We start from the raw sequence: 17,500 nt of genomic DNA on the forward strand, positions 1-17,500 counted from the left end.
CTTCTCTCTCTCTCTCCTTCTCTCTCTCTCTCTCTCTCTCCTTCTCTCCTCTCTCTCTCTCCTTCTCTCTCTCTCTCTCTCTCCTTCTCTCTCTCTCTCTCTCTCTCCTTCTCTCTCTCTCTCTCATCTTCTCTCTCTCTCTCTCTCTCTCTCCATACATTAGGGTGGGGCTCACAATGTTAGAAGCACATCTCCCGGTCTCTTACCCGCCGGTCCCGGATGCTCCGCCGCTTCCTCCCTGAACATCAGCCTGCAATCCAACTCATCACAGCCGCAGTGCGCGACGCTCATCGGGACCCCGCGCTTTTTCCTCCCCCCCGGCGCCGCTACAGTCAGCGGGGGAGCGGAGCGAGCGCCCGGGACACAGCGGGGGACTCTCACCTCTCCACGGCTCTCACCACCCATAGGCCACTCCCTCACCCGGCGCTCTCCCTCACCCCCTCCCCCACACACAGACACAGCACACACTGTGCGTGTCTCTCCCCTCACACAGGCCGCTCCTCCGGCTGTCTCCGCCTCTCCCCGCGAAAAGGCACAGCACCTCCTCACCGGAGCGTCTCAGCCTCTCCGCTGAGGAGCCCAAGGTGGAGGAGGAGGGCGGCCGGTACCCGGACGAAGAGGAGCGCGGCCGTGTGCAAGGTGAGTAAATGCAGGGGAATGGGTTATTTAACGCGTCCCTGACTCCCCCTGCCCTTTGCCCCTCCCTGCCCTTTGCCCCCCCGCCCCCGCCTGCCCTTTGCCCCTCCCTGCCCTTTGCCCCCCGCCCCTCCCTGCCCTTTGCCCCCCCGCCCCTCCCTGCCCTTTGCCCCTGCCCCCCCTGCCCTATGCCCCCCTGCCCCTCCTGCCCTTGGCCCTGCCCACTGCCCTTTGCCCGCCTCGCCCTTCCACGCCCCTTGGCCCCCCCCCCCCCCTTCCACTCCATGCCACCCTGCCCTTCCACGCCCGGGCAACGCCGGCTATATCAGCTAGTATATTATATATTTGTGTGTATATTTGTATATTCATTGGAGTTTATCTGATCAAGTGGTTTACATTTGTTTTTTAACTTTTTATATTTTATATATTATATGAATTAAAATCTGTTTTACACAGGTTTCATTTTCAACATCATGTAGACCACTATACTTTTGGTCCGTTGTGCAGCTCTATAGGTATCTTTGTGTGGGCTTTGTCCTCTTGATACGACGCATCAATTTCTTCGATTGGTATTCCATTTCCCTGGTACCACACAGAATAGTAAACATTATATGCATACCTAAGAATTTGGTTGGAGCGAGGTTAATCCATTTGGTTCTTCTAGCCATTAACTTGAAAAGGCGCTGTAAGGTGTCGCCTCACTCGGCAATGTGTCTTATGGCATTGCACTGCTTAGTCAATATTGCCCTTTATGGGAGATTTTTAGATTTAAGGAAAGAGTTCTAGCAGCTGTTTGTTCTTTATGGGGGAGTGTGGCGGGTGGAGGAAGGTGGTTCACTTGAAATATATATTAACGGTTACTAAAGGCTACTGTAGTTGACAGCAGACTTTCCTTTTTTAGATTAAGGTGTTTATACCTTCCATTGGACCAATGTTGATACAATACATAGTTGTTCTTCTTGCATGAACTTTTGTGAGAGTAAAAGCTTTGCTGCTCTGATGCTACAGTTGTACTTTCTTCTGACATTTTCAGTAACAAAGGCTCATGCATAAGAGTACAGCGTATTTACAGTATATATTTTGCATGGAGGTTCATTATCACAACCCGCAACAAGTCACGCTTTTATACCTTAGACCACTTCTGTTGTCTAGATCTCCAGTAAAGTGCTGATGTGCTGATGTACTGCTGTACATGACATCTTTTTTTTATGTTGCTTAGTGTCCACAAGAACTCTTCCTCAGCCGCAACGGAAATGAGGATGCAGCAGCATCATCATCAGTGAAACGAGAAGTAGACGTGCGATATATTCAGTGGTTAAGCGGAAAACTGCGGTTTTGTTGGAGAACTCTTCATGCAACTCAGCAGGAGAAATGTGCTCTTTTATATAAGGTACGTGTTCCTTTTAGGATCTACTGAATGACAATCCTTTCAATATTCTACATAGCCATATTGTATATGGCTCTATGTATCAAGGCAAATCTGGAGCAAAACCAAGGCATATTCAGCCTGCACCTATGTAACGCACATTTGCCCCGCCTGCCCCAGCTTGCACCTTGGGGAGAGTCAGTAGGAGGAGTTGGGGACGGGTTACATGGGACACAGATTATGAGATGTATCACATTCTGCGTATCTGCCCCAGCTTCCCCCTTGGGGAGAGTCATTAGGATGAGTTAGGTGAGAGTTACATACACAGTGCACAGATTATTATGAGGTGTATCGCAATCTGTGTATCTTCCCCAGCTTGCACCTTGTGGAGTGTCAGTAGGAGTTGGGGAGGGGTTACATCGTACACAGATGATGATGATGATGATGATGAGATGTATCACATTCTGCATCTCTGCACCATTCTTTTTCCCATTTATCTAAAGAGGTGCAAGTCTAAAATTCTGCATCAGATGTAAGAAACTGTTCTTGCACACACCACAGCTCTGCTCCAAAAAAACAGAGCAGTGCCTCTAAACACACACTTTGCTACGTTGATACAGTACCTAGATCCCATAAGCTTTACAAACGTTCAGATTTTTGGAATTTACAAAAATGTACCAACACTTCCACACGTCTCTACGGTACACGCGTACTAGCCGTGTTTACATTTTGGACAAACATTTATATCATTAGTTGATGTGTACATACTTACTGCAATACATTTGGCAACAGCACTGCCCTGGTGACATGAGAAACACGTAGACACAGTTTAAGCGGAAAGATGGAGCAATGACAGACATGCTTACTAATTAACTTGGTATTTTAACAGAAGTTTAAAGCAGCTTTCCAATTTACTTAATAGTTTGTGGAAAAATAAGTTTGCAGGCTGCATTTAGGTAGCTACAATGTGTGTACACCTAGCCACATACATACCAAAGTATCTCTGAATAAAAATTTAATTTTTGGGGGCCTGAATTGGGCATATTTGTTTTATTTTTCATCTCTGCATTGGTGTATTAAAATTGATTATTCATGTAGCATCTTATTTAATAATATTTTGTTTGTTCTTGTATAGCGCTGCTAGTTGTACGTAGCGCTTTACAGAGACATTTTGCAGACACAGTCCCTTCCCCGTGGAGCTCACAATCTATGTTTTTGGTGCCCGAGGCACAGGGAGATAAAGTGACTTGCCCAAGGTGACAAGGAGCCGACTCCGGGAATTAACCAGGCTCCCCTGCTCTTATTTGTTGTCATATCTATGAAAATAATACAACGTTTTGTGCACAGAGGAGAAACGTGACATTACTTTTACTTCAATAAACCACTTGGAGAATTGTAGTGACGTAGAGGTCAAAATCTATTTAATTGTAAATGCAATAGTGGGTAGATGGATGAGTATAGAGTTTAGTGTCCTATACAGATTTCTGTATCAATAAAGAATGTCATTGACTTCTTTGGGCATGCTTTCCACAGCGCATGTAGCAAGTGTTTGTGAATAGGCCTCTTGGCTTCATATTTTTAATTCCCTTTGCCACTAACGGATTAGACTAATAGAAGAATTTAGTAAATTAATTGTACTACAAATGCTTGAACCAAGTTAATTTTATTTGATTAAGTTTTCCTATTCTGAAGCACTTTGCAAGTGTCATAACTGTTTTATATGACATATTAATTATAATGCATCAGAGAACAGAACATAATTAAACATTTTTAAGAGAGCAATACATTTTATTTATTTATTTTCCCTCTAAGATTTTACAATGTATTGTATACCACGCTGTTTTCTGACTGAGAATATGATAGTATTTTTTAATTTAATAGATGCTGCAGTTTTTAATAAACAGCAATGAAACTGGTGGCTTCCCAAATGTTTCAAAATGTCACCACGTTCCCTCACATACTCTTTATGTGCACAGATAATGCCGGGAGAGACTTAATTATTGGAATAAGTGTATTATACTGTGCTTATTTATTTTTTATTTATTTTTATGAGTGGCGTTACCCATCCTAGATCAGTTGTCCTACCTCAGCTGATGGAAGAACGTCGGGGAGGTTCCCTGCTAGTTTTATGTACAGTTTTATGTATTTATTTATTTTTTATCATATGTTTCCTACTCTATTTAGGGTGGCGCTCATGCAGTAAAATATATTTTCGTAAATAATGTTTTATTTTTTTTACTGAGCTTCCAATATGCCTTCCTGAGCTTTATTTTGTGAATATCTTGTTGAATAATAACATTTTACATCTGTATCTTATGGTCCATACAATGGAAGACGTGACATCTGCAAGCAGCTTGGGTGTGGATAAAGCATCTCGTACTAAAGATTATTCTGGATTCTGCAAACTAACTATTGTAACATGATGTATTTCAGATTCATTCGTATACTCAAGGCTGTCACGTGGACCAACACCTCAACCATTTGTCAGTCATGGAAACTGATCTGGTTCGAAAGCCTGAAAACTACAGCGAGGTAACCAGCAAACAGACAGACATGAGTTACAAGTAGGAAATAGTCTTATTTAATATCAAACATTGTATAGTGTAGAAAAAGTCATACATGGAGTTGTATATCTGGGACAATATTGACTGGTGAGGCTATCCAGCATTACTAGACATGGGGTCAGTAGCCGAGTCTAGCAGTACTTGTGATTTTTCCCTGTGACTACTCCCATCCCCAGACTTTCTGTAAGACTTTAATCTTAGAGGTGCCCGCTGCTTAAGTTCTAGAGAGATTTGATAATTAAGACTGGCCCAATGTTCAGATCAATCGAGCTGTGTACATTTTAGCTTGCTTTCAAAGCAGACGAGTATCGTAAGACACCTTTTGGAAGTTCTGTTGATATAATATATGTATTTAGCGATTTTAGTGCAGACAAAAGCTGCCGTTTTGAAAAACGAATATAGCGCCATTTAGGACATTGTTGAAGGACGAAGGCCTAAGTTTGATTTATGAGTCCGTTCACAAAGTATTTAACCTTTTAATAAGAAAATAGAAAACTCCAAGAGGTCCATGGAAGATTTGTGAAGCCTCAGTAGAAAAACTTTTGTGAGGCAGTATTTACTGTAGAAGAAGTTCTTGTTGATGGTGGTCATTTCATTGGAATAGCAAAAAAGTACAAAATAATGCACTTGGGTCATAGAAATCCAAAAGCCGACTAGGGGATTTTAGACACTAGTCACTACTATGGAGGAAAGAGGCCTGCAAGTCATTATTTCAGCTGTCTTAAACGTAGGCATGGGGAGTGAGGAAAGCCAACAGGAAGTTGGGTTGTATAGGGAGAGGTATTCACAGCAGATAGAGGGGTTGTGATGCCACTTTATAGATTATTGGTAATACCTCGAGTATTGTGTTCAGTTTTGTAGACCAGGCGTGCGCAAAGTGGTTTTTTTTTTTCGTCCTGCGCTCCCCTACCTGGTTGCCCCCCTCCCTCCCGCATGGCTCTGGCTTCAAATGACGCAGCGGGGCATGGCAACGTGACCCCACGACGTCGGGTTGCCATGACGACGCAACGCGGGAAGCTACGGTAAGGGAGTTTTACAGAGGACTCACGCGATCCCCGGCATATCATTTAAATGCCTTCGGGAAAGCACGGGGCCTCTGTAACGGCCGCGCCCCCCCCCCCCCCAGAAAATCTTGCGCACCCCTGCTGTAGACCATGCTGTATATCCAGAAGGGCATAAGTAAATTAGTGATTTGTGCAAAGAAGGGCTACTAAAATGGTGGAATGGGACATTTTGGTCACAGCCGTTTAGGGTAGGGGGTTAATTTAAGGGGTTTTAGGGTATGGGCTTGGGGGTAAGAGGTTTTAGGGTTAAACACTTTAGCTGTGAACTGGCCGCCGTCGGCAGCTTCCAGCAGGGGGGTAACACAGCAAAGCGCCAGTGACCATGTGGTTGCGGTGAAACGGCCTAAACCAAATGTCCTACACCACTAAAATGGTGCATAATCTACATCCGGGTGCTCAACTCCAGTCCCCAAGCGCCCCTGCGCCCCTCCCCTCCCCCCCCCTCCCCCAAACAGATCAGGTTCTCAGGATATCCCAACTTCAGCAACTCCTGAAAAGCTGACCTGTTGGGGGCTCAATCAGTGGCTCAGTTGAAGACTGCTGAAGCAGGGAATGATTGAGCCACCTGTGCTAAAGCAGAGATATCCTTAACTCCTGAACTGGGGGGGGGGGGGGTTCTTGAGGACTGGAGTTGAGCACCCCTGGTCTACATCATAAAACTCATCAGTTAAGAATGATGGACTTCAATATGTGTGTACACCTTGGGGACTATATATGTATATGAGAAACCAATCTCCATGTGGTGCTACAGGGAATTTTTATAGTCCGTTTGTTTTCAAAGGCATATCATAAGTCCTTTACATAACAATTAGGATGAAGTCCATCTTTGAGCTGTAATATCAGACCAGTAAAGAGAAACCGGAATAGAAACCAATAGAAATGTCACAAAATGTGAGACAAACCGTGGGATCAAATAACAGCCAGTAACTCTAGGTCATCTCTGTGCAACTTCCATAGGCAGTGAGCCAACCAAAGGAAATATTCACTTTACTCACGGACAGCTTCCATGGATTGGAACCATATAATTCATCCTTGCGTGCATCTCGTCAGCAAAAATCCAAGTTAGTAGATTGAAAAAAACACAGAGCACTGCAAAAAAGAAGTGGATGCGGGCTCAAGTGTGCAAAATAACAACAAATATTTATTAGCAAAAAATGCCCATGAGAGCTAAAAAGCACTCCGACATGTTTCTCGCCGAACTTTATCAAAGAATCTTTTTTATTTTTCGCTCTTGATCCCGCCTCCAGTTCTTTTTTGCACTGCTCTGTTTTTTTTCTCTTCTATCTACTATCTTGTGTTATGATTTGGAACTTACAAATACATTAATGGTTTTAGAAAGTTTCAGGATAGAAGTATATTTTGGGGAACGAGAAAAGTACTAGAACAGGTCTTCCTCTAAATTTTGAGGGTGGGAATGTGAGGAAGTGCTCCTTCGTAGAAAAGGTGGAAGCTAATACAGTAAGGGAATTCTTGGGATAGAAGTAAGGCAATGCTAAACCAGAACGAAAGCCAAGGATACAATGGTCTGAGGTTTTGGAAGAGACAATATGGCGATATGGGCAATTTATGTTGGCCAAGTGGTTCTCATCTGCCATGGAATTCTATGTTTCAATGTATGTTTCCCAGATATTCTGGAACCATATAACCTATCAATACTATAGTGGTTCATTTGTTACATTAATACAGTGAAAAAGCAGGAGATTGGTGGGACACCGGACCTGTAGAAAAACATCAAACTCACCGGTTGATGGGGGGAAAAAAAAAAAAAATTAACTACATGTAACGCTTGTGCTACCCACGAGCAAGACAGGACCCGGTACTGAGGTGAGGGGGAGGGAGGGGGCAGGGCAGTGAGACAAAGTGAGAGCAGGGTATTGAACAGAACCAATAGCCAAGGAGGCGGAGCGGAGGTGCGGCCTCTGCGGAGGCTAGGATAGGCTGCAGGAGACAAGTGGACATTAGGAGATCTTGCCACGCAGCTGGGGAGCGGTGCACGGCGTCACGTGAGCGCGCCGCGAGAGAGTTGTGGCGCGTCCGAGGGGCCGGAGCTAAGCTCCGTGGCCGCTTTAGAAGAGCTGCGCGTGCGCGCTCTGTAAACAGAGCGGGGGTGTGCGCGCGCTCTGGTGCCACATTGGAGGTCTGTGCAGAGACAGGTAAGGAGGGAACACGTCTCAAAGGACGTGTTCCCCGATTCCTTACACTATATACAGCTCAACCCCGTTATACCGCGGTCCTCAGGGGCCACCCGATCCGACCGCGCTAGAACCGGGGTCGCGCTAATTTTTAAAAAAAATGGCCGCTGCGCGCCCGATCGGGAGGAGGGAGCCGGAAATGGCCGGAAGCCCTACACATCCCCCAGCCGCCACCAGGCCCGCCAACAGCGGCCCTCCGAGTCCAGCCGCAGCCTGCTCCTTACCTCCCCCCCCCACTACCGGCATCCATCCCCCTCCACTGGCATCCACCTCCCCCCCCCCCCCCCCCACCCCCCCGAGGCTCCCACACCTACCGGCCCATCCCCCGGCTTCCAGAGACCCTCCGCTCCCGCCCTCAGTCTGTGTGTCTCTGACACACAACTCCTACGCGGCACAACCAGTTTTGGGCCTAGCCCACGCGGCCCTCCGAGTCCCAGCCTGCTCCTCACTCACCCCCCCCCCCTCTACCGGCATCCACACCACCTCCCCCCCCCTTTCCGACACCCCCCCCTCCTCCTCCCGATGCCGGCTCCGCTCCGATCTCAGCAGCCGACACCAAAGGTGGGGAGCGGGAGTGGGAGGGGGGGTGTGAGTGCAGTGTGCTGTGAGTGCAGTGCAAGTGTGCAGTGCAGTGCAGTGCGGTGCGTGTGTGCAGTGCGCAAAAAAAATGTTTTTTTTTAAATTCGGGGTCCATGCTCAAACCGCGTTATAAGCGGATCCGCGTTATAGCAGATCGCGCTATAACGGGGTTGAGCTGTACTAAAAAAAAACTAATCGGGAATACAAATGAAACAAAAATCTCCCACGCGTTTCACGCCAGAAAGGCGCTTTCTCAGAGTACGCTTGAGGTTAAGTTTCTCATTTGTTACATTAGTTTTATGTATCAAGACAGAAGTGGGGCAACAGAAAACTGCACCAGAAAGTAAAAATACCATTTAAAACGGGACGAATTTTCACCTTTGGTTCATCCAATGCATTTATTTTTGCACAGGATTTGCCATACATACATATAACATTTGGTCTATTGTTAATGCTTTGCTTGTGGACGGACCTAATGCCAGATTTATGCAATAATTGTCTTTCAGTCGTCACGTCAACAGCACAAATTGCAACGTACATCATTTTAAGGAATCTTCCCCCAGAACCCGTTAAATCCTTTTGCTTTTTAAGTATCGTCTATCCATGAAAGGGTTAACTGAATTCTAATAACTGGTTACATTTGGAATACATGAAAACCTTGAGATGAAAAGCCCTACAAACGGTCCATAAATAATTCTGAATCAATATTTGGAACAGTTTTGTGTTTAATCCGCCTCCTGCCGTGAATGCTAATGTTTTGCGCACAAATGTAATAAACCAGTCTGCTCATGATTGTGCTCCCTGTTATTTGATTACTTGAGCTTTTAGATAAACCATATATGCTGAAGGTTAACACTCAGCTGAGATTGCAGTGTCTGCCAAAGTCCTTTGCAAAGCAGAAACACAAATATTCCCATGGTGACCATCTTAAGTCTATTGATAAATATCTGTTTTAATAGGAAACGGTACATCACGCGCAGTCTCAATTCATTATTTTATTTATAATCAATGTTATGTATAAATAATTTGGAAGATATTGAATTATAATTAGTGGGATTTTTAATAAAACATTTTCAAATAAATAAAACATCCTAACTTGAGAGAGGGGCTGATGTACTCCTGTATGTGTCCCAGGTACATTGCTCTCTCTTCTGGACAGGGGCTCCCTTTTTTTTTTTCAATGTTGACTTTTTTTTATTATTACACACTAATCCCTAATGGTATTCTGCATTGTCTTGTATATCTCTTTAAAGCTCTGCTGGTGATATAAAAATAAACAAGTCCTGTGGATAAAGAGGGATGCCACTGTCCAGGAGAGGTGCAGAGATCTACTTTACATTAGCAGTTCAGTCATATTTAAAGCTGCCATGTGTAAAACGGTGTCACTAGCTGTCTGCAAAACTCGATGAACACATGTCTGGGCGATGGATGGATATATATCTATATATCGATGTCACCTTATTTTGTTTGTTATCACGATATTGCTATGATCTCAATATATTGCCATCTCTCTATGGACGGACTTATATTCTTTTAAGTGGAAGTAAGTCAGCAGTGCAATTACTAAATAGGTTTTCTAATTCTTCATATTTTCTGCTTTCTCTGTGGGGAGAAAAGTCAAAATACTTTTCCATTATACCTACACGTTTTGATACATCCAGGTATAACACAGAGACTAGTAATACCTTCTCTAGCTTCTCTACTGCATGGCAACTCCCCAAATCACTCATGGATGCAAATTCTAATTGACCCAAAGCACTTTCATAGGTTGATGCAATGAGACTCAGCATGAAACTGCTTGTCTTGGTGCCATTGTATCTTTTAGTCCCAGGGGTCACAATTTAAGAGTAAATAATTACTTGCTTGGCTTCCTCAAACATCAATTAAACGCAAAAACAATCAATATACTGTACATCTAAGTGAACAGAATATGTGAGGCTAATGTGGAGGACAGCATTATAATTTGACACCTATATGAAGTACATTTTTATGCTTTTTGACAGAATTTCTTTTTATTGTACTTAATTTATACTACTTACTATTGTAATTGCAAATGTAATTTCATGCATTGTCATTCACAGTTGTACAATCATTACTTGTGCGCCATGTGTGACGTGATTAATATTTTAAGATACAGTTTATCCAATCTGCAGGTGTTTAGACAGTTTAAATTGGTTCTTTTTAGCTTTGGCATATTCATGCCGCAAATGAGAAAATATAAAGATGTTTCTTGCTGTGAAATGGAAGGGATAAACCTATTTTCTAGTTGAGATTATCTCATTTGATAAGGCAACTAAAACAGGGAGATGTACAGAAATCAATTGGAAAGTTTCCTAATGTAAATTGGACAACAATTCCCCTTATATTATTTATTTTTGTGCCCCCGTCATGAAGCACAAGCAAAGCCAAATTCCATGGGAGGCTAGCAGATAAGAAAATGCCCATAATAGGATATTACAAAATTAGGAGTCAGTTTACTATCAGAAACTTGTCATCTTGGAGAGACAGAATTGCCACTAAACGTCACACTTCTTTAATACTCTTAGCGATTGCATTGAATCTGATCATGATGTTCCTGAGCGTTGTTTTAAAGGATCAGTTCCATGTAGTGGGAAAAATATATATGGAAGCCGCCATATTGATAGCACTCACTAGCCTCGCCTGGGCTGCTACCAGCACCCCCTTCCGAGGCAAGTGTCTCAAGAAACCGAGAGTCCCCAGAGCTGAAATGAATGCGATTCATACATATTTAAAATAAAGTGTTTCAAGGAGTGCCTCTTTAAAGGTTTGCACACCTTCACATTTTTTCACGTTTTGTTCTTGTTTCTTAATGGCTTTTATAGTAGGCATGGGGAGAGGAAGGAGGCGTACCCAGTACAATTTTTTTTAAATAGTCTTCAACTTGTTCAGATTCTGTAGATTGGCTGCAGGCTTAACACTTTGGCCAAAGGGTTTAACTAAATGACCCTTACGTATGAGAATAGAAACATTTAAGAATTTGACTATGTATTTTCTGTCATATTGGATGTAGCATTGGGAATTTTTGTCTCTTGCTAAACTACATATGACTGAAATACCTGCATTATGGTCATGCACTTTTGGAGAATGCTGTTGATCTAGAATTTAGCAACGAAACTAACCGATTTTAATCTGTGTTGCTCAGAGCTGGATAAACACCTATTCCAAATTCTGCAAACTGGGCTCCACAAAATGAGATCAACTTTCTGACATCAACTAAAGACGAAACATATATCCGAAGCATTCTGCCACAATTCCTCTTTATTGTGAGTGTAAACAAGTGTTGTTAAAATGGAGTATATGAATAGATAGATATGACCTGGAATTCATATCTCAGACCAGCATGGTGATATGCAGGTTTTATGCTTCATTAGTGATTTTTTTTTTAAAATCACTTTTAATTGCTCTGCATTTAGCTCTCCAATTATACACAAGAAGGCCTAATTGTATCACTATAAGATCTTGGCCTACCATATACTTTAATAGATAATATGGACAAATTAAATACAGCTCAACCCCGTTATGGCGCGATCTGTTACAACGCAAATCCGCTTATAGCGCAATGTAAGCGTAGCTCCCAATTTTCGTATTTATGAATACTTTACAACACAATTATTAGTATCTTAAATACTTTATTGTACAATGCATACAATTGTACATTATTTCTAACGCGATCCGCTTATAGCGCGATGTGATTCTTTGGACCCCAAGCACAGCGTTATAAGGGGGTTGAGCTGTATTTTCTTTAAGAATCTTAACCTTTGTGATGGATTTGGAATCTGTGGGAATAGAGGAAATGTTACTACTAGACTTCCAATTTTACATTTTTATATGCAAATACAGCTAAAGACTTGTATACAGTACCTTCGGTCAGGGGTGCTTAACTCCCCTCCTACCCAAACAGGTCAGGTTTTCAGGATATCCCAGCTTCAGCACAGGTGGCTCAATCAGAGGCTGGGATATCGACTGAGATATCCTGAAAACCTGACCTGTTGGAGGGGCTTGAGGACTGGAGTTTAACACCCTGCCTTAGGCCTGGGACATAGTGAGGCGGGCTGAGCCGTGCTGAGCAGATGCACAAAGCCCCTGCATCTGTCATCAGCGCGGCTATAGTTTCTCCCTCCGCATGCGTGCTGATGCGTGCGGAGGCTGAGAAACTTTCCTGAGACAGGCAGTTTTGAAATTTGCCGCTCGGAGAAGCGGAGGAGCGGTCACGTGACGGGAGCGGGGGACTAGCCCCGCCTCCCGCTCCGCCTCCTGGCACGCCCCCACCCCGCCCCCAGAGCGCGCTCACTGCCTCGCCTGCAAGGACAGGGAAAAGCCCGATTTTCAGCAGGCGAGGCAGAGCAGGGGCGCGCTTATAACACACTGTCCCAGGCCTTAGGGTTATAAGTGCTCTATCTACTTTTCTGAATGGCCTTGTAGCATTGTTTTTCGATCCTTTTACAGTTCTGGAAAGTGTTTTTATGCTAAATTATTTCATTTGATGTATTTAAGCATGGTGGCCTCTGGCTGCAATTGCTATCCCAGAATAAAAAAAAATATTGGTAACATTAGGCTGTAATGTTGATGTAAATCAGTTAACCTTGTTGCATTGTTTCCTTAATCTAACATATTCCCCAGATTACATTCCATCAGTAAAAAAAATTCCTGCAGCTAAATTACCTTTTGGTTACAGTGAGTGTGTATTGGTTTAGAACATTGTATTGACCAACCACACAACTCTTATGCCTTTTAAACACTAGGCAAATGCAACATATGCTTCATGTTAATCAGTGAGTGAGGGGTATGGATCCTAAATATTCAAAGTAATTTATTGTTTGTAGACCAGGTTGAAGTACCACTCTATAAGCCTGTGTTTTTCAACAGGGATTCCTAGGAAGCCTTGGGTTCCCCAGGCATCCCTAAAATGTTCCCTGCAATTGTCGCGTTATTTGAAAATTGTACCAAATACCGAATAATTTGCAATGCATCTGATCTCGGCTGCGCTATTGGAGAGGATCGGGGTTCCTAACAATGAATCTGTTCTCAGTCTCGCTATTAGAGGGTTGAGGTTCCTCAGAATTTCACAATATAATTATAGGGTTCCTTGACCAAAAAAAAGTTACACTGGTATAAGCCTACACAAGCTAAAAAGGCTGAATATTATAGTTTATTATGGTTGTTAAATGGCTTTACATTTCCTGGCATCCTGAATCTGTTCAGAATACCAATGGAGTTATATAAGGTGCATCAGCAAATAGTATGCCTGTGTCAAACTATAATACCAAGATTACAATTGGATGGGTGCTTTGATGGCTTCACAACTCCCTCTCGGTTAAGTAAGCCAGGACCTTCATGCACTAAAGCCCTCGAACTACAGCGCTTTTTCAGAAAAGCTTTAGCTAGTTAATTAGGTGTGTGTGTGTGTGTGTGTGTGTGTGTGTGTGTGTGTGTGTGTGTGTGTGTGTGTGTGTGTGTGTGTGTACACACAACCCCTTTCCCAAGGGGTTACTAGAAGGTTAGATCCTGACATCACAATAGACTATTTAGGATAGGAAGAAGGTTCTGGAGGGTCAGGGTCCGGGAGGACAAGAGGAAAGGAGCCTCGCGGAGAGGAGACGGGGATGTATTAATAAAGTAGAACAGACCAGGCCCCTCTTATTTATGATGTTGTAGATAGGGACACTGCACTTTAAGTTAGGATCTCAGAAGATGGCTGGCGGAATTCAGCAGGTCCCAGAGGGTTACTATGTGTCAGCGCATCAGCTCTACCCGCGAATCCGTACACGTATTCGTCTCGGCCTGTTTGGAAGCAGCAGTTCCCAAACCGGAAAGGGATACAATCTTTACCTGCATAGAAGCAGTCAGCTTCCAATAAGGGCACAGGTTAAACAGGGCAATAACGGATGTTACTCTGCAGATCGGGGCACCGGGTCCAACACGCACATACACCTCTGAGTGTTAATAGCGGGCACTTAAGGAAGCACAGTATTCATGAATAACTACAAGACAAATAGTGCAACGTTGTCGTATGTGTGGGATATGTCCCTGGCGACATGAATAAAGACGGACAAAAGTTCCTGGCGCCCATTTTCACCCTTGCTACCTCATCGCCCTGCCACCTAAATCCAGCACGCGGAGTAAAGTAACCAATACTGAGTACCCAAATATTGCACACTGATCGCAATAGAAGCTGGGCAAGGAGGGTTATATATACTGTATGTATAGATCACTTTGTATGTATGTCCAGTATAACTTGTTTCCTATATGCAGTGTGAAGCTGTGATGAGATGTATACATGATGCTTGTGTCTTTGGGGAAACGTACATGATTAGTCATCGTGAAAAGAGGGGTACCCAGAATACATTATAACATTTCATCCCCTGAAACACATTCGATGGATGTAATAGTTAATGTTTTAGAAACTTACATTGCCAAATTCTCCTAAGATAACTATATTTTGCACGTTCTCGAACACTCTATCTGGGCAAAATATACTTTTTGCTACCAATAGTTGTACGTGAGCATTGAGGGCAACAAATGTTTCTTCCGTGGGGGTTTATCCATTTACATTCCTCCCATGTACAGGCGTACCCCGCATTAACATACGCGATGGGACCGGAGCATGTATGTAAAGCGAAAATGTACTTAAAGTGAAGCACTACCTTTTCCCACTTATCGATGCACGTACTGTACTGCAATCGTTATATACGTGCATAACTGATGTAAATAACGCATTTGTAACAGTCTCTATAGTCTCCCCGCTTGCGCACAGCTTCGGTACAGGTAGGGAGCTGGTATTGCTGTTCAGGACGTTATGACAGGCACATGCGTGCGCTGCCGTTTGCCTATTGGGCGATATGTACTTACTTGCGAGTGTACTTAAAGTGAGTGTACTTAAAGCGGGGTATGCCTGTACTGTGTATCCACTCTGTGATTTGAAATAACATTTTGTTCATACTTCCCTTTTATTCTCATCTTCTGTGGTTGTCCCCCCCCCCTTACAGTTGCAAAGCAGCAGCACCTGTCTATTGTAGTTGTTACCATTTTTGCCAGGGTAGTGCACAGCTGACTTTTAGCATTTGCACAGTTTTTTTTAATTAATTTATACTTCATTATTTATGGCGTTGGTAAGCTTTGTCTTCTTGCGGTTAGTTTGGGATTATCTAGTAATTTTGATGGTTCAACATATTACTTTGCGGCAACTTGTGACTCCCTTATTTAATTGACCCTTGTAGCAACACTGATTTTACACGAGCGCCCAAGCACAGAAAGGATTGACAATATTGTGATTGGATTAGAAGTAAGGCACGTTCTATAGTGCCGTGCGCGTGCGCGGAATCTTTCTATACAAGGGCCGCGCGCGCACGGCAGGGAGAGGGGAGCCGACCGACAGCGGCGAAGATGAGGAAATTAATTGTGTGTGTGTGTGTGTGTGTGTGTGTGTGTGTGTGTGTGTGTCAATGTCAATGATTGCAGAAGTAAAAAAAAAATATTTATTAAACTTTTTTTCATTAAAAAATCTTATTTAGGACTTTTTTTCACTCACACATGCTCTCACACATGCTCTCACACATGCTCTCACACATGCTCTCACACATGCTCTCACACATGCTCTCACACATGCTCTCACACATGCTCTCACACATGCTCTCACACATATACATCACACATATACATCACACATATACATCACACATATACATCACACATATACATCACACATATACATCACACATATACATCACACATATACATCACACATATACATCACACATATACATCACACATACTCTCACACATATACATCACACATACTCTCACACATACTCTCACACATATACATTACCTGCAGCTCCCGGCTCTATAGACATGAAAACATGCGGCACATGCACGCACGGCCGCATGCTAAATATAACAGCCCTAAATCTTTAACTGGTACAAGCGGGATTATACTATATCGCTATTTATTGGGTTAATTGAGACATGATGGATGGGATGTTGCTACAGGCTTTTCAGCTGGACCACAATTTTAATGTCAAATATTTTGTTGAAGTGGAAGATTCAGGCTGTATACAGTGCCCCTGCATTGAACAATGAAACAAAGTGCTAATTCATACCCATAACCCTGAATCATTCTAATATTAATATTTTTATAGTGCTGACCGTTTTTGCAGCTCTGTACATATCATTTTGCCCCAAAGAGTTTACAATCTTATTCTAGTGTCCTGAGGCACAGGGATTCGAAGTGGGTTTATTTACCCACTTCAAAGGCAGTCTCCAAGCTACTGAGCTACTCCTTTTAGCTCTACTCCTAAGGTCGTGATTACAATTGCCAAAACAAATGCTTGTTTTTAATTGAGCGCATGCGAACGACGCATCAAAGCGCGCAAATTTTGAGCAGGCATCTGAAATTGATTTTCTTGCGCAACAGGTGTCATGTAAGCGGGTCAGTCAATGAGGGCGACCTGCTCACGTAACGTCATGGTCACGCCTCCCGTTGCCAGCAGTGCAGGTTTTGCGCGTGCGTGACGTCACGAGGGCGCGCACACACAGCCGGACCTACTATAAGCAAGGCCTAAGACATAGAAGGAAACAAATGCTGGAGCTTGTTGTAAATGGATGACATTTAATAAATGCCGCTTTTCTTCTCCCACAGCTATTGCAGTTGCTGGAGTCTGAAAATTCTCACTTGGAAGCCTATCTGGAATGGAAACACCTAGAGCCGGTGTACTGGCAGTGGATGGTAAGGACCCAGGTTATTTGCTTATCCATGAAGAGCTTACAGTACATGTTTGAAGATCACCCTCCGTAAAAAGTACACCTAATGCGCTGTACTATGGCAGGGGAGTGCAAACTTTTTTTAGCTGCACCCCCTCTGTCTGCTCCTCCTCAGTCTCGTGCCCCCCTCCACTTGTTTGGCAGAGTAAAATGACGCTGCGGGGTCACGTACTATGCTATACAGCATTGTCATACACTCACAACTTGCTCTGCCTGTCTAAGGAACTGGATACAAGTCAATAATAACAGGAACACTCTCCGATGGAGATTTACCTGCTTCATTGTTCCCTAAAGCACAGAGGAGTTATATGACAGGGG

At 43.5% G+C, this 17,500-nt stretch overlaps 1 protein-coding gene across 2 annotated transcripts in view; it reads left to right on the forward strand.

The window, feature by feature from the left end:
- TEDC1 (tubulin epsilon and delta complex 1) overlaps positions 1 to 17,500 on the forward strand; it is a 59,551-nt gene that overhangs the window by 14,796 nt on the left and 27,255 nt on the right. For both annotated transcript variants that reach the window (XM_075613485.1, XM_075613484.1), the window contains exons 5-7: positions 1,856 to 2,026; positions 4,436 to 4,534; positions 17,061 to 17,147. In XM_075613485.1, coding sequence (XP_075469600.1) covers positions 1,856 to 2,026; positions 4,436 to 4,534; positions 17,061 to 17,147 — 357 coding nt within the window. The remainder of the gene's footprint in view (positions 1 to 1,855; positions 2,027 to 4,435; positions 4,535 to 17,060; positions 17,148 to 17,500) is intronic.

The sequence above is a fragment of the Ascaphus truei genome, chromosome 9 (genome assembly GCF_040206685.1).
Source record: "Ascaphus truei isolate aAscTru1 chromosome 9, aAscTru1.hap1, whole genome shotgun sequence".
Lineage (NCBI taxonomy): Eukaryota > Metazoa > Chordata > Amphibia > Anura > Ascaphidae > Ascaphus > Ascaphus truei.